General features: G+C 38.3%; 2 protein-coding genes across 3 annotated transcripts; both read right to left on the bottom strand.

Moving 5' to 3' along the window:
* Positions 1-44: 44 nt before the first annotated feature.
* On the bottom strand, positions 45-9,656 carry nras (NRAS proto-oncogene, GTPase). Of its 2 annotated transcripts, XM_051902514.1 has the most exons (6): positions 9,369-9,656; positions 7,450-7,520; positions 7,101-7,232; positions 5,211-5,389; positions 2,246-2,402; positions 45-2,065 (listed from the first exon to the last, which is right to left on the bottom strand). In XM_051902514.1, the coding sequence occupies exons 3-6, from the start codon at positions 7,209-7,211 to the stop codon at positions 1,946-1,948; spliced, it is 567 nt and encodes a 188-aa protein (XP_051758474.1). In that variant the 5' UTR covers positions 7,212-7,232; positions 7,450-7,520; positions 9,369-9,656; the 3' UTR covers positions 45-1,945. The 2 variants fall into 2 exon arrangements, with proteins under 2 accessions (XP_051758474.1, XP_051758473.1); XM_051902513.1 differs by lacking the exon at positions 7,450-7,520 and having other exon boundaries at positions 9,369-9,654.
* Positions 9,657-11,420: 1,764 nt separating this feature from the next.
* asb13b (ankyrin repeat and SOCS box containing 13b) lies at positions 11,421-18,569 on the bottom strand. Its single transcript, XM_051902511.1, has 6 exons — positions 18,365-18,569; positions 16,304-16,503; positions 16,081-16,231; positions 13,681-13,815; positions 12,667-12,858; positions 11,421-12,375 (listed from the first exon to the last, which is right to left on the bottom strand). The coding sequence occupies exons 1-6, from the start codon at positions 18,414-18,416 to the stop codon at positions 12,215-12,217; spliced, it is 891 nt and encodes a 296-aa protein (XP_051758471.1). The 5' UTR covers positions 18,417-18,569; the 3' UTR covers positions 11,421-12,214.
* Between the last annotated feature and the right edge of the window lie 2 nt (positions 18,570-18,571).

Raw genomic sequence — 18,571 nt, 5'->3', positions numbered from 1 at the left:
ACACGAACATCCATGTACATGTAGGAGAATTACACACAATATGCTCAGTTTCCAATTAATTTACTGGTAAAACGTGTTGTAATATGGTAGGCACATTAAACATCTGTTATACATGAATCCCCCCCCCCCCCCCCCTCCCCTCCCCCCAAAAAAGAAAAATGTCCATTGTCACATGATTTTCTGATTAAGGAAAGTCTGTGACACTAGTAAATTGTGCTAAAACTGCAAAATACATCATAAATCAAGTCTCGATAATGTTGAAAAAGAAAGAATTGTTAATGTAATGGCAAACTTAGTTTGTATTTTTAAGAAAACATCCTGCCTCTGTTAAAACGAGGACAGAAGGCCAAACGCAACCGCAGTACGAATAATGGAACATATTGCAGATTTCACTGTTGATGAAATTAGGCACAGTTTCAGACAAATGCCATATAAATAACATGATAGTCAACACGAAAAATCGCTTTAACTTCTTGATAAACCTTCATTGGCTCTCAAGAAGAGACTTCAGGCATGAAAATAACATAGCAACAAACCTCTGATCTGTTACAATCCCAACAAAAAACATTTTTGCAGCTTTCACTGGAAGATTTAAGACATTGTTTAACATGGGCTAAAAGATGTCATGCTATATAGGACACAAAAGGCGGCACATAAATTTGGCATGTACACCAGCAGCACCATGATTCAAAAGGCCCTTTAAGTAAAATCCATCACACCCCATGCTTGAAATCCGATCTGTATCTAGGCTAAATCATTCTAATCATTGTGTATTATATGTCAAAATATACAATTAACATCTGAGAGCAAAGAGAATAAAAGAAAAAGGTGATATTCTAGAGTGAATGGAACTACTGTATACGACAGAAAACGGTAAAAGTAAATGCTAAATAAACTCTTTGGCTACAAAAAAAGGGAAAGAAATAAACAGAAATAATCCCATACATTTCTGAAGATTTTCTGTGTTCACAGTATTCCTGAGCATTGAACCTGCGGATTAAGATTAAAGGGCATTTCACTTTCTCACTTCTGAGGCCTTTACAACATCAGGTCTGAGATTTCTAAAACTTTAAAAATAACAGCTTCCATTTTAAGATATATGGTAATTATCTATATTAATTCCAATTTAAATAACATTTAAAAATGCAGTTCCTTTCCTTCGGTGAAATATGCATTTCTTATAATCAAAGCATTCTTGGGTGAAAATTTTTGGGTGAAAATTTTTTTGCAATGTGACACTGTCACATATTTGTTGACAAACACATTTCCCCTCCAAATCTCAGTATGGTAATGTGAAAAAAAAAAGAATGTATATTTAAACTGTGAAGTATTTATGCATCATAGTAGTAGGTGTTAGACTGACGTTATGCCTACTGAAGAAAATATTATATTACAGTAAAAGTGTATTGCATTAAAACAATGGGAATCAAAAATAAATACAATTTCAGATGCATTATGATAAGAGTTTGGGGGGTAAAAAAAAAAAAAAAAAGCTTCAAAATATAATTCCTTAATTATTTATTCTTTAGATTTTTGTGGTGAAATATGGCCTAGGCATGATTTTATGAGTTGCACCCTTCTGCAATTTAGAATTTCTTTAATCAATGCCAATGTGCTGTTGTGTTCATAAGGGGTCAGAAGTGAAGAAAGAAGAACTCAATGCCCAATCTCAATGCCCGTTTAAGTTTTTCTTCCAAAGGAAGAGGGAAAACCCAAGTACTAAATGAGACAAATGAGCCTCAGTGAAAACATGTAATGTCCAATGGCCTCATTTTTCTATTACAGCAGGCCAACAGGAAAGATGACCAGTTGTGCATTAATCCCTTTCAGCCAGCAGAGGGCAAACTCTGCACACACGCACACACATGGTCACGAGGCTTCCAGCTGCCTGGTCAAGAAACTGCTCAAAACAAAAAAACAAAAAACAAAGGGGGAGACAGTGCAGTCACATGACTTCACAGGACACGCCCAGGCAGCCCTGCTTCCTATCTTCTCTGCTGTTGAGCTTTTTCATGCGATAATGCCGGATCTCACGGACGAGGGTGTAAAAAGCATCCTCAACTCCCTGAAAAACATAAGGAAAGCAGACAAAGGATATTTCATTAACACATATGCTGTGTGTGAAGATTTATGCTAAGCTTCGGTATTACAGTAAGTAATTGCTTGAAAAACATTGGCAAACTGTGCTAACACATAAAAAGTTTGTATTATGAAAAGCAAGAACTGATTATCAGTCTTTGCCTACCTGTCTGGTCTTTGCAGAAGTTTCTACAAACTCTATGCCGTAGCTTCTGGCAAGTTCCTGAGCTTGCTTGGTGTCCACTGTTCTGGCCAAATCACATTTGTTCCCCACTAGGACCATGGGAACATCGTCTGAATCCTTCACGCGCTTGATCTGCTCTCTAAAATGTACCATGTATCAAATGTACCATTATAGACATTGTACACCACATATTACAAATACTCCGTCATATATATAATATAATTTATAATATTATTGACATGTAAAGAGGACCTATTATGTTCCTTTTCACAAGATGTAATATAAGTTTCTGGTGTCCCCAGAATGTGTCTGTGAAGTTTCAGCTCAAAATACCCCACAGATTTGAATCGCCCCTATTTGGGTGTGAGCAAAAACACGCCATTTTTGTGTGTGTCCCTTTAAATGCAAATGAGCTGCTGCTCCCGGCCTGCTTTCCAAAAGAGGGCGGAGCTTTAACAGCTCTCACTTCGGTTGCTCAACAACAACAAAGCTGGAGAATCTCATGTAGCCAAAATGAGGATTGTCAGTAACGGTGTTCAGCCTTACATCGTTCAAACCGGAGTCAGACACTGATGGAGAGACTCAGGAAAAAGTTACAACTTTTAGAATGCAACTGGACGTTTCTGAACAGTTAGTGGATAAATTTAAGTAGTTGCTGTGGAGTTGATTCAACTCGTCAACTAGCATGTGACGTCATGTTAATCTTTTGTGCAAATACAGCGTTGAACTGACCCTCATTGTGAAGCAGTCTGGCGTAAAATGATTTGTGCATACATATATATATATATATATATATATATATATATACACACACACACACACACACACACACACACATTTATATACACATATACATACATATACAGTGGGTACGGAAAGTATCCAGACCCCCTTAAATTTTTCACTCTTTGTTATATTGCAGCCATTTGCTAAAATCATTTAAGTTCATTTTTTTTCCTCATTAATGTACACACAGCACCCCATATTGACAGAAAAACACAGAATTGTTGACATTTTTGCAGATTTATTAAAAAAGAAAAACTGAAATATCACATGGTCCTAAGTATTCAGACCCTTTGCTCAGTATTTAGTAGAAGCACCCTTTTGATCTAATACAGCCATGAGTTTTTTTTGGGAAAGATGCAACAAGTTTTTCACACCTGGATTTGGGGATCCTCTGCCATTCCTCCTTGCAGATCCTCTCCAGTTCTGTCAGGTTGGAAGGTAAACGTTGGTGGACAGCCATTTTTAGGTCTCTCCAGAGATGCTCAATTGGGTTTAAGTCAGGGCTCTGGCTGGGCCATTCAAGAACAGTCACGGAGTTGTTGTGAAGCCACTCCTTCGTTATTTTAGCTGTGTGCTTAGGGTCATTGTCTTGTTGGAAGGTAAACCTTCGGCCCAGTCTGAGGTCCTGAGCACTCTGGAGAAGGTTTTCGTCCAGGATATCCCTGTACTTGGCCGCATTCATCTTTCCCTCAAATGCAACCAGTCGTCCTGTCCCTGCAGCTGAAAAACACCCCCACAGCATGATGCTGCCACCACCATGCTTCACTGTTGGGACTGTATTGGACAGGTGATGAGCAGTGCCTGGTTTTCTCCACACATACCGCTTAGAATTAAAAAAGTTCTATCTTGGTCTCATCAGACCAGAGAATCTTATTTCTCACCATCTTGGAGTCCTTCAGGTGTTTTTTCATGTGTCTTGCACTGAGGAGAGGCTTCCGTCGGCCACTCTGCCATAAAGCCCCGACTGGTGGAGGGCTGCAGTGATGGTTGACTTTCTACAACTTTCTCCCATCTCCCGACTGCATCTCTGGAGCTCAGCCACAGTGATCTTTGGGTTCTTCTTTACCTCTCTCACCAAGGCTCTTCTCCCCCGATAGCTCAGTTTGGCCGGACGGCCAGCTCTAGGAAGGGTTCTGGTCGTCCCAAACGTCTTCCATTTAAGGATTATGGAGGCCACTGTGCTCTTAGGAACCTTAAGTGCAACAGAAATTTTTTGTAACCTTGGCCAGATCTGTGCCTTGCCACAATTCTGTCTCTGAGCTCTTCAGGCAGTTCCTTTGACCTCATGATTCTCAATTGCTCTGACATGCACTGTGAGCTGTAAGGTCTTATATAGACAGGTGTGTGGCTTTCCTAATCAAGTCCAATCAGTATAATCAAACACAGCTGGACTCAAATGAAGGTGTAGAGCCATCTCAAGGATGATCAGAAGAAATGGACAGCACCTGAGTTAAATATATGAGTGTCACAGCAAAGGGTCTGAATACTTAGGACCATGTGATATTTTAGTTTTTCTTTTTTAATAAATCTGCAAAAATGTCAACAATTCTGTGTTTTTCTGTCAATATGGGGTGCTGTGTGTACATTAATTAGGAAAAAAATGAACAAATGATTTTAGCAAATGGCTGCAATATAACAAAGAGTGAAAAATGTAAGGGGGTCTGAATACTTTCCGTACCCACTGTATATGTATATAAAAAACACTTTTCTGACTTTCTTCTGCATATTTCCTTCATAATTGAAATTCAATGGTGTCCTCAGTGACTCAGATGCAGAGAGTGCAAAATGTTTTTGGCGCAGACATTGCATATCTCCAGCTGCTACAACGAGTAAACAGAAATGGTGGACTGCTGCGACAGATCATCACCAGTCATGGGCGGGGCTTCCCTACTCTTATGTAAGAGTAGGGAGAAATCTGGAATCATGCTTTTGAAGAGACTGTTTATGATTCATGGGGATTATAAAAAAAGGATTTTTACCATTACAGGCTGGTTGTTTACACACACTGTGGACACACATCTGTGTTCAAACACCATATAAAAGTAAATTTTGCATAATAGGTCCCCTTTAAACTGAAAAGCTTTCAATATGGTTTATCTACCGCTACTTAAAATCCAGAGTATTTGTAAAATACTGAAACCATATTCATCAGCTCACGGACCTGTACAAATGCACGTCTGCAAAGGATTTGCTGTTGTTTATAGCGAAGACACAGAGGAAACCCTCTCCTGTCCTCATGTACTGGTCCCTCATTGCGCTGTATTCTTCCTGACCTGCAGTGTCCAGGATGTCCAACAGACACGTCTCACCATCAATCACCACCTGCTTCCTGTAAGAGTCCTGCAGGGACAGACATGATCAGCACTATATATTTGCATTGAACCTGACAGTCTCACAATTACATGAATCAACCTCGACAATACTGTGTAGTGGATATATATATATATATTAGCAGCAAATCAGCATATTAGAATGATTTCTGAAGGATCATGTGACACTGAAGACTGGAGTAATGATGCTGAAAATTCAGCTTTGTCATCACAGGAATAAATTACATTTTAAAATACATTAAAAAAGACAACAGATATTTAAAATTGTAATAATATTTCACAATATTACTGTTTTACTGTATTTTTGATCAAACAAATGCAGCCTTGGTGAACAGAAAAGACTTATTTAAAAAACATTTAAAAATTCTTACTGACCCCAAACTTTTGAACTGTAGTGTACGTAAAGTCATAACTTAAATGTGCAATAGGTGATTCTTTACCGAAACATTTTTTGTTATACTGGTCTCCACATATCCCGATAGAAATCACTATCTTAAACGGTCTAAATGTATTTTTATAAATATATATCGTCTGTGGAAGGCGTAGGACCATAAAATGTTCATCCACTCATTATATTTGGTCCGAATGACATGATACAATGTCCTACCTCCGTCAACGTACGTTTTTACATACCCTCGCACACCCTGTCCACATAGACATCATACGTCATCAGCACGTTTCATGCTATGCAGAGTTTATGTAGACAGACATCAGTCACAGAGCACCACAAACAAACAGCAGCCACCATTTACAGTCCCAAATGCTCTAAGTTGTTTATGTTCATTATTATTGTAATGTTATGTGCTTTGAGACATGAGGTAGTTTAACGTAGTCTTTTGTGATGCTTTGCCGAGAGCAGCTGTGTGTATGTGTGTGCCTTCATGTGTTTTGGAGGAGGCGTGGCTTTGGAGATTCTCTGAAGGGAGGGTGGGATGTTATGATTTGAAAGCTAGCTCACTATTGCTAGCCTCTCCGAAAATGTCCTATTAGGGATGTAACGATACATCCGGAACCGATTGAAAATCGATTAAAACGTGACGATTCAAGTCGGTTGAGATGCTAAATGAATCGCGATACATTTGGGGGCGGGGGTTTATATGAATGTATATTTGAGGAGAGCTGACTGGGTTCAGAAAAGTTTAGATGGTATTTTCTTTTCATCTTACTTCCGTACAATGCATTTTAAAGTACTTTTAGCGCACAGTTTACAGCGGTAACCAAGCAAGCGCTGTATTGCTGCTTTTCCATAAGCTTCAAATGTTAAAAAGTATACAATCTAATTTAAATTAAAAACTGCTCATGCTGCATGTATGCAGCATCTTTGTTGGGATCGTGATTAAAATGAAGTGGTTGCCTCTAATTTTAAATGGCTACAGATAGTTCAGCCTGTAATAGAGCAAATAAACATCTTGTTCATGTACTCATATGAAGAGTTTTCTGTATTATTTATTTATTTGATTTAGGATCCGTTTTAAAATTTCAATTTAGTTTTGTTTTAAAGATTCACAAAGAAATATGCAGCATTTTGCCTGAGAAATAATAAAAAGACACTTTCTCATTTAAATCTCATTTTGTTAAAAAAAAAAAAAATAGTGAGAAAATCAAATCGTGAAACCAGTATCGTGAATTGTATCGAATCGTGAGTTGAGTGAATCGATACATCCCTATGTCCTATTGTACCTTTAAGGTAAGATTAGGTTAGATGGTCGTTTTTTGAGTACCTCAATAGTGGGGTCATATTCATCCACAAAGTGATTCTGAATGAGTTGGATGGTTAATGCGCTCTTCCCGACACCACCTGCTCCCACAACAACCAACTTATACTCGGTCATCTTACAGTCCTTAGAGACCACCTGTGATCAAGACAGAGAGATTGCACATGCATATATTAACAACACAATATTCATAAAAATTCTGACATACAAATCAGTATTTAATAACATGTGTAACTATATCATTAAAAACATATTGTATGTATGTCAATGTGTATGTGTTGGTTAATTACTGCTTTGGCAATGTAATCCTTTTTTGGGAGAGAGAAAAGAGACAGTAAGAAATGAGATACACTACCGTTCAAAGGTTTGGGGTTGGTAGGATTTTTAAAATATTTTTGAAGCCTCTTTTGCCAACAAAGTCTGCATCTATTTGATTAAAAATATAGTAAAAACAGTAATGTTGTGAAATATTATTACAATTTCAAATATCTGTTCTCTATTTGAATACATTTAATTTATTTCTGTGTTGCAAATCATTTTAATATGCTGATTTGCTGCTCAAGAAACTTCTTATCATTTAAAAAAATATATATAAAATTGGTACTGTGATACACAGTATTTATGTATATATTTATGAATAGAAAGTTCCAAGTATTTGAAATAGAACTCTTTTGTAACATTATTAATTCCTTTACTGTCACTTTTGATCAATTTAATGTGTCTTTGCTGAATAAAAAAAAAAAAAAAAAAAAAAAAATATCTTACTGAACCCAAACTATTGAACAGTACTGTATCAAATAACTGCCCTAAAAAAGCTCTGAGAAAAGTAAAGTACTTGACAGCCGCCTGGGTGACTTGCATTTAGTTTAGCATATTGCACAGTGAATAATATAATTATATACTTTCCCAAATTTGTATCACTCATATTTGGAAGCTATTCAGTGATTTCTCCACCATCATGTGACCACTGACCTCAGAATAGTAATAACCGTTTCTCTAAGAAAGCATCCCTGTCTGCAAACATTACCCCTGCAATCTATTTATAGAATGGCTAAATGTCAAAGTCATTCTCAGAATACAGCCAGGGAAAAAAATTAACCTAAGAGCAGAGCAGAGGTCACTGACCCCTGAACCGTTTTTACTTGCTCAACTTAAACCCGAGACACAGACTTCAGGTCAAAGCATCTATTTTACTGTCAACAATTCAAAAGATTACACATATAATCAAACTTGTGAGTGATTAATCTGCGCATGTTCCAAGGAAAAAATGTCTTTGTAATCATTTATCGAAAATTAAATAACATGCTCTTCCTCTTCAACAAATTTCCTTTCCCACTGACGTCACTTATGTTGTTGCGGCTGCTGGATAATATTAACCAACAGCTTCTTTCTTGTTGAATAATATAAAAGTAAAATACACATTATAGAAGTAAAATGAGCTGTGAGCAGCAGGGCATGTGTACATGTGTACACGGATAAATCATTTATGCTGTAAAATTCCATAAAACATAAGAATTGTCCATTTTGATTTCATAACTGATCATAATTGATTTCAATTTTGGCTTTCAATGACAGGATACTAAATGAGGACAAATATCGATCATGATTTTTTTTTTTTTCGTAAAGAAACAGTTCAACCATTCTGCCATTCTCATTTAGGCAGAATGGCAGTCACCACTCACTTTCTTTGCACTGTACTCAAAAATCACACAGGTTAAATGGCAATTTTAAACTTGAATGTTGTTGTGCTTTATGTAAATATGCACTTTCAACTGGTATGAATGTCTCATACCATCCCACTACCTTGGCTGTGGCTTTTATGCTTTCATAACAAAAAATAATGTTCCCCTGGTGGTTTGAGATATACTAACCTATTTGAACTAACAGTATTGGGATGTGTGTGGTGGAATAAACCAGCAAATTAGGTCAAAACCCTCAAAATAAAATCAATATGTTGCTCAATAGTAAATACCTGATACAGGAAACTTCAAAGATCATTTAAGTATACATTTGACATGTTATTAAACAGACAACAAGTCACGAGAAGTCAAATCTGTCCATTAAAGAGACATAGACTACATTTATCCTTCATGTGCCAAAATGCTGTCTATGTAGACAGTTCACTGGGATTTGAGGCACAGCCTTTATGTCGCACAAAGAAGCCCTTTTATTTTGTGTTTACAAGTGCCACCACACACGAAAATCACATAAACACTCGAGGATGGTTATAAATGTGAAGCAGAGGGTTTATAAGGCGTGGAGAAGGAAACTCACCGCTTACTCTGCAGTTCTGCGACCTCTGGCTGATCTGATCAACAGGGCTTCGCTAATTACTGCTCTCTCGCCCAAAATAATGCCATGAGGAGCACTTTAAAAGTCACTTCACACTCGTCTGGAAGCGACGTAAACCCTACGAACAGGATTAGTTGGGAGACTATAGATTCAGCTTCTAAAAACAGCAGTTAAATAAGTCTGTCTAAAGTTTTGAATAAGAGTTGACCAAGCAGCTTCCCCCAGAACTTCACGATTCAGAGCGACTTCCGGCTTCAGAATTCCACAAATCATGTCAAAATAAAAGTCCATCCGTTGCGGCTGCCATGTCTGATTATATAACCATTTAAAATTAACATAATAAAAGTGTAACAGTAGGGTTTCTGTTCGTATATAAAAATGTTGTATTTTGCGCACTTTTATTTAACTTAATTTTTTTTTACTTAACATTTGATTTGTACTTACAAATGACTTGAAAAGTTTCAAGATCCCCTGTGGTGAAAATCAAGTTTTTAATGTTGTTTATATGTCTATGTGGTGTTTTTAATATGCTTTAAGGCAAACCATGTACAAATTCATGTCAACACCATTGCTGAGTATTTTCTCTTAAAAACTGCAGTGAAAAAAAGACAGTCTCAAACCCTCTGTTTGAAATCGCTGATGTTTCTGATGTCACAAACTACCTTGTAACCAATCACGTCAATGTGCCAGCGGGCTTTAGCATTAACAGCGAACTAGCAGCGGAGTCTCGAGAGAAGCCAGGTTATCCTGGTATATTTTTCTGTTGATATGAAAAATTGTGTAGATTTACCAATATAGCAGGTGTATGATGTATATTACGATGTTATGATGAACTATATGCCTTTCTCCACCGACATTCTGAGATGTTCAAAGCGTTTGTAAGGAAACTGATTTTCAGAAGGCAGCTGACTCTGACATGGTGAACGGGAACATGGTTTGTGTAACATTAGCAACACATTATTAGCTGTTTGATAACATAGTCAAGTTAAAGGCTAATCTTATTAATTACTGCTATGTGTCTGATACCAGCGATACCATTGTGCAGCGTTTACCTCAGTAAGTTGACCAAGCGGATCTCTGAGCTGTTGTGAGCGAGTGGAGGTGGGGCTCATTTGCATATTCATTGATCCACGTATATTAAATGAAACAAGGGTGTAGAGTTATATTCAAGCTATTTTAAGGCATGAAGTTTTTTTTTCACAGGAAAATACATTTAAATATGTCATATTCAAAAAGATGGGTTTTAATGGATTAGTTCACCCAAAAATGAAAATAATGTAATTTATTACTCACCCTCATGTCGTTCTACACCCGTAAGACTTTCATTCATTTTCAGAACACAAATTAAGATATTATTGTTGAAATCCAATGGCTCAGTGAGGCCTCTATTGAGAGCAAAGCCATTCAAACTCTCAAGGTCCATAAAGGTACTAAAAACATATTTGAAACACGATTTCAAAACACTGCTTCATGAAGCTTCTGAGCTTTATGAATCTTTTGTTTCGAATTAGTGATTCGGATCTCCTATCAAACGGCTAAACTGCTGAAATCACGTGACTTTGGCACTCCGATTCACTGATTCGATTTGTAAAGCTCTGAAAGCAGTGTTTTGAAATTGGCCCATACAGATATTGTTGAAAAGTCTTTGTTTTTTTGGTGCACAACAAGTATTCTTGTCACTTTATAATATTAAGGTAGAACCACTGAACTCACATGAACTGTTTCAAATATGTTTTTAATACCTTTTTGGATCTTGAGAGTTTGAATGCCTTTGCTCTCAGTGCAGGCCTCACTGAGTCATCGTATTTCATCAACAATATCTTAATTTGTGTTCCAAAGATGAACGAAGGTCTTACGGGTGTGGAACGACATGAGGGTGAGTAATTCATGACATTATTTTCATTTTTGGGTGAACTAACCCTTTAAGGGATAAAAATACTGACTACATGGGGACTTTAAAGACAATTTTAATGTGAAATAAAAGTACTGTAATAAGTGTTATTTCAGCAAAATAATGTGCAGAGAGAAAGCAAATTATATTATTAAAACTTTAATAGATATCTGTTTGGAATGTACAAACTGCAGCAAAATTAAAACTTTAGAGAAGTGGCTGAAAAACAAAACCATTGTGCCTTTGCAAGTAGTAAGTCTGGTCAATTCTCACAACCAGTCAAGTAAAACATAAATGGAATATTTCTGTTACAATTATTCTCTAATACGCACAATCGAAGTAAAACCAAAACAACATTTAAAAAAAACAAAAAAAAAAAAACAACTATGTACAACAGAAAACAAATCATTTATAAAGCATTGTATATTTCACATAAATAAGAACTAGCTAAAATACAATTTGCATAATTCATATAAAACTTGAAATAAAATAAGACTATTTATATAGAGTGCGTTTACAAATCTATAACAAATAAAATCATGAAAGTTAATTATACAACTAATATTATAGCTGGATAAAGTGCATGAAAACAAGCTTATTTTGCCATGCTGTAAGATGTGTCGGCAGTCAAAACGTGATGCAAGACAGAAAATACCATTATTTCTTGTGAAAGGTGCTTTTTTGCCAGTCAAATTATTCTAGGAATTTTGGCAGTACACTGCATCCATACCAAGTGACAATGGTTGGTATGGTTCCCTATTGGTTCCCTGCAGTGGGAAAAATATCAACAAATACATGACAAATACTGAGTGCAGCTGTTACAGTAGCTGCGCTTCGCAATGAGAAATCTCCTTCCTCCTGGAAACCAATGATCTAAGTCCCTTATTCTTAATCACAGTCATTGCTGTGTTCATTATTGATGACCTGGACAGAAGCATCATGTCAGATCGTCAAGTTCCAGGGAAGGGGCTGGTAAATAAGACAGGAAACAGATGATTCGGTTTGGGAGGCCCAGTTGAGTCAACACCCCCGGCGCCCTTTTCCCGAGGGCATTTCTGAGAGCAATTCTGCATAACTGCTGAAGACTGAGGGGTGTGGCTGAAAGACAGTAAAAACAAGAAGCTGTCAATTTTCTGCTTTAGCGAAACTAATAAACATATTTGATTCTTACAATTTACTATGACATTAAAGCAGTCATATTATTCAAGTTTTCTTGTGACAAAAAGAAAAACACACATCCCTTCATTTTAGCAGTTTAGTATCGATAAATGGTCTGGTTGGACTCTTATCTCAAAAGAGCAAGGAAAAATTGATGTCTCATAATATGACCCCTTTAAAAACAACACCTTCTATCATCATAACATCCAAAACTTGAGCACTTAAACTTACATTCATAAAACTCCAGGCAGAGGGCAGATGCTGAGCTGGCTCTGGTGTACTGAATGGGCTTTTTGCCGAGGTTGTCTCTGGCATAAACATTTCCCCCAAATTCTACCAAAAGCTCAATTAGTTCCAGATTTTTCACTTTAGCAGCATGATGCAGTGCGGTCTCATGAAGTTTAGCAGCATTTACATTTGCACCTAAAAACATGAAAGAATACAAAGACATCATAGAAAGAATGTGCAAAAAATAATATATTTTATTATGTGCTACAACGAATGAACAAGAGATTTGATTTATGTTCACCTTAAGTTAGTATTGGAGCAAAACACTTTACAATATGGTTAGTTAACTACATTGAACTAACAATGAACAATACTTCTACAGCATTTATTCATCTTAGTTCAACATTTACTAATACATTTTTATAATCAAATGCTGCATCTGTTAACATTAGTTAATGCACTGTGAACTAACATGAACGAAGCTATGAGCAATTGTATTTTATAACAAATCTTAATAAACCCTGTAAAAATATTATTCATGTTAGCTAATGTATTAACCGATGTTAGTCACCATGAAATCAAAATGTCAGTTCCCATTTTTTTTTTTTATGGAATATTGTAGTATTATTATAAATTATTTATCCATGCATATTTTTTTTTTTTTTCAATTCATGTGCTCTCGTAATCTTTAATGAAACTAAGTTCCCCTCCCTCTTGCAGCGACATCTCTTCTCTTCTTTTCTCTGATGAGGTGTTTATTAGCGTGAGGGTGGGACGACCTGTCACTCACATGAGATCGACCAATAGCAAACCACAACCATCCAATCGATTCCACATGGACAAAATAAAATTTTTCTCTTGTTTGAGAAGTTGTTTCACTCGGATATGTCACAATATGGAAGAAAACACTATCACAACTTCTGTTTCATGCTGACTTTAACAAATGAGACCTTACTGTAAAATGTTACCAGTAATGCTAATTAAAAAAACAAAACAAATGGAAATGCAGAAACTCACCTGCATTCAGCAGAACCTTGACGCAGTCGAGATGCTGCCTTGCACACGCCACATGCAGAGGAGTGCCGAAGTGGCAGTCATGGGCTTCCATAAACGCACCTTCATCAATCATGAGCTGAACACATTTAGAGTTACCTGGCAGACAAAGTCATTTTAAATCATTCTGAAAGAATTTGTATTTGAATTATATTCATTATTTTTCTCTCTTAAAATATCAAGTCAATTCTAATTTATTTGTAGACTGCCTGCTTTTCACAATACATGTTGATTATAATATCTTAATATCTTCATGCCTTGTAGTCACACTTAGCAGATTAGAGCTGGGTGATAATATAGTTTACATGCGAAAGTACAAGCAATCAAGCAGTTGAGATTTGCTATGTATTATATATCGTCCGCATGAGTATTCTGTATATGTATGTGGATAAAAGTTGGACTTACACTCACCAGCCACTTTATTAGTTAACAAATGTGTTCAACTGCCTGTTAACACAAATCAGCCAATCACATGGCAGGAACTCAATGCACTTAGGAATATAGACATGGCCAAGATGGTCTGCTGAAGTTCAAACTGAGCATCAGAATGGGGAAGAAAGGTCATTTAAGTGACTTTGAACATGGTTGTTGGTGCCAGAGGGCTGTTCTGAGTGCTTCAGAAACTGCTAATCTACTGGGGTTTTCACTATCAATGGTCTGAACAAGAGAAAATATCCAGTGAGTGGCAGTTCTGTGGGCGAAAACGCCTTGTTGATGCCAGAGGTCAGAGGAGAATGGCCAGACTGGTTCCAAAGACTATATAGAATAACACAAGACGTGTCACTCGTATTGTTTTGAATGGGAGAAAGTGCAACGCAATATGGTAGAATAAGTCCCACCTTCTAAATAAGAGCCAATCTCCGACTGGTAAAGTCATCGCGTCACTGCAGCGGCCGTTAGAAGCTCCGGTTCCTATAGAAACAGTTAGACGCGCGTCTCCGAAATGAGGCACAAGAGATGCGCATTAAGGACTGCGCATGCGCATAAAAGGACTGCGCATGAGCTTGATCCAGCCTGAAAAATACCGTTTTTTTTGTCATGATTTGAGCGTTTAGAAACAAAATTTATGAGACAGTTGTTGTCAGATTTCATTGGTGGTTTCAAATATGAAATTTAATCGAAAGCTTGGCAAACAGGTTTGGAGAATTTGATGTTTTCCCATTCAAAGAGATAGAAGCTGCACTTGAATGCCCGAGAGGCGTTTCAAAGATGGCCGCCGAGTGAAATGACTTGTCTTAAAGGGACTTTGCTGGTTTGAGCCGATAGAAAGGCAACAGTAAATCAAATAAGCACTTGTTACAACCGAGGCCTGCAGAAGAGCATCTCTGAATGCACAACACGTTGAACCTTGAAGCAGATGGGCTACAGCAGCATATAACCACACCAGTGCAACTCATGTCAACTAAGAACAGGAAACTGAGGCTACAATTCACATGGGCTCAGCAAAATTGGACAATATAAGATTGGAAAAACATTGCCCTGGTCTGGTTCTGCTGCGACATTCAGATGGTAGGGTCAGAATTTGCCATAGACAACATGAAAGCATGGATCCATCCTGCCTTGTATCAACGGTTCAGGCTGCTGGTGGTGTGGGGGATATGTTCTTGGCACACTTTGGGCCCCTTAGTACCAATTGAGCATCATTTAAATGCCACAGCCTACCTGTATTGTTGCTGACCATGTTGTCCATCCCTTTATGACCACAGTGTACCATCTTCTGATGGCTACTTCCAGCAGGATAACACCAATGCTTGAATTGCTTCTCTATTTTTACCTTTAGCGTACCGCCAGTTTTCCTTTCATACCGGCACTTCCTACATGTTGCACGTACCGAGCATTGGAAGTACCAACACTTTTATTTTTCCACTTCAAGCACTGGATAACACGCCATGTCATGTCACAAAGCTCAAATCATCTCAAACTGGTTTCTTGCACATGACAATGAGTTCACTATACTCAAATGGCCTCTACAGTCAACAGATCTAAATCCAATAGAGCCCCAGTGAGATGGGGTGGAACGGGAGATTCACAGCATGGATGTGCACTTGCGCAGTTCACAAATCTGCAGCAACTGCGTGACGCTATCATGTCAGTATGGACCAAAATCTCTGAGGAATGTTTCCAGCACATTGTTGAATCTATTCCACAAAGAATTAAGGAAGTTCTGAAGGCAAAATGGGGTCCAACCCGGTACTAGCAATGTGTAATAAAGTGGCCAGTGAGTGTATATATCCAACTCTATATAAAGAGCTGTATAGCTGTATTTGTTATATAGTATCACTTTATGTGATGCAGTATTCATTGACAGCCCTAATAAACATACATAATTGACCCTAGGTTAAATCAAGCATCAGGTCACCTTACCGCCCATGCAGGCTTCATGCAGGGGTGAGAAGGTGAAGAGGGGAGGGTTCACCATGGCTCCATGTTCTAACAGCAACTTCACACACTCCAGACTACCAGCAGCACAGGCGTCACACAACGGAGTGCTGCCGTCAATGTTACGTGCATCAACCTGTTAACAATGACACCAGCAAATAAACAACTGACAGATTCATGAGGCCTACAGTATGGAGGAGCTCCTTACATTAGCTCCAGCTTCCAGGAGCAGCTTCACACACTGTGTTTGGCCCTGTATACAGGCCTCATGGAGGGGCGTGATAGAGTCCACGGCCACAATGTTGACAGATGCTCCATTCTCAATCAGTTTTTGGAGCTGCACAGCTCTGCCCTGAGCTGCGGCCTCATGCACTGCCGAACGATCAGTCCAGAACCCCAGACCATGTGCTGTAGGTAAAATGGAGAGACAGAATTTTAAAACATACACTATATTGCCAAAAGTTTTGGGACGCCTGCCTTTACGTGCACAAACATTAACTTTAATGACATCCCATTCTTAATCCGCAGGGTTTAATATTTAGTTGGCCCACCCTTTGCAGCTATAACAGCCTCAACTCTTCTGGGAAGGCTTTCCACAAGGTTTAGGAGTGTGTTTATGGGAATTTTTGACCATTCTTCTAGATGCGCATTTGTGAGGTCAGGCACTGATGTTGGCGAGAAAGTCTGTCTTGCAGTCTCCGCTCTAATTCATCCCAAAGGTGTTCTGTGGGGTTGAGGTCAGGACTCTGTGCAGGCCAGTCAAGTTCCTTCACACCCAACTCGCTCATCCACGTCTTTATGGACCTTGCTTTGTGCACTGGTGCGCAGTCATGTTGGAACAGGAAGGGGCCATCCCCAAACTGTTCCCACAAAGTTGGGAGCATGAAATTGTCCTAAATGTCTTGGTATGCTGAAGCATTAAGAGTTCCTTTCACTGGAACTAAGGGGCCAAGCCCAACCCCTAAAAAACAACCCCACACTATAATCCCCCCTCCACCAAACTTTACACTTGGCACAATGCAGTCAGGCAAGTAACGTTCTCCTGGCAACCACCAAACTCAGACTCGTCCATCTGATTGCCAGACAGAGAAGCGTGATTCATCACTCCAGAGAACACGTCTCCACTGATCCAGAGTCTAGTGGCGGCGTGCTTTACACCACTGTATCCGAAGCTTTGCATTGCACTTGGTGATGTAAGACTTGGATATAGCTGCTCAGCCATGGAAACCCATTCCATGAAGCTCTCTACGCACTGTTCTTGAGCTAATCTGAAGGCCACACGAAGTTTGGAGGTCTGTAGCTATTGACTCTGCAGAAAGTTGGCGACTTCTGTGCACTGTGCGCCTCAGCATGCACTGACCCCGCTTTGATTTAACGTGGCCTACCACTTCATGGCAGAGTTGCTGTTGTTCCCAATTGCTTCCAATTTGTTATGATACCACTAACAGTTGACCGTGGAATATTTAGTAATGAGGAAATTTCACGAATGGACTTATTGCACAGGTGGCAACGTATCACAGTACCACGCTTGAATTCACTGAGCTCCTGAGAGCGACCCATTCTTTCACAAATGTTTGTAGAAGCAGTCTGCATGCCTAGGTGCTTGATTTTATACACCTGTGGCCATGGAAGTGATTGGAACACCTGAATTCAGTGATTTGGAGGGGTGTCCCAATACTTTTGGCAATATAGTGTAGCTTTAGATAGGCATTTATGGTAGATATAAGTGATTTCCAAATGATGCAACAGTAATGTTAAGTAGGTAAAAAGTGCAATTTATACACCAAAGGGAATTGAAAAAATATCAATATAAGTAACATAGTATTTATATAGTAATATAAGTAAAAGATGTGGAGGTAAACTACAGCATTCTGGGAAAGGAAGTTGTGGACATTATCATAAATGCCTGGTATCAAAGCCATTTATTTATTACAGTGAACAGAACATGAAGATTTAAAAAGGACATGCACAGGACAGTGAAACTGACTCATCCACGTGTTGACTCAAGTCACACTGATCCAGGGCTTTGGTAACCTGCTAATTGTCATTGGTGACTGATTCAAGGCCAAACAGCATGTGATCACACAACAAGTTATGGCAGCAATATTTGTCATCCAGCCCTGGTCTGCACAATTATATGAAAACGTGTCATATAATTACAGTGAACTCTGTCCTGCAGAGTCAAATGATCACCAGACTGCTGGTTACCTGCAGTGTAACAAGTATCATATAAGAGGACAGACATCTTGCAATCTGCATGTTAACTTACCAATATCCCCAAAAAGCGAAGGCCTTGTGCGCGTTATTTCAAATTCCATCATTTATTCCTTAATCATAAGAGAATAAAAAATATATGCGTCACATATCTAAGAGGCATGGCGGTATAGTCAGCCATAGTTTACAAACACTCGACCTTTTTTTCAATCCAATGGCGAATGACGCTGTTGTAGGTGTTTCCTTGGAGACATAATGTTGT

The sequence above is a fragment of the Ctenopharyngodon idella genome, chromosome 8, assembly GCF_019924925.1.
Source record: "Ctenopharyngodon idella isolate HZGC_01 chromosome 8, HZGC01, whole genome shotgun sequence".
In the NCBI taxonomy this organism is placed as follows: domain Eukaryota; kingdom Metazoa; phylum Chordata; class Actinopteri; order Cypriniformes; family Xenocyprididae; genus Ctenopharyngodon; species Ctenopharyngodon idella.
The sequence above is the reverse complement of the archived record's forward strand: the minus strand, read 5'-3'. Positions and strand labels throughout refer to the sequence as shown.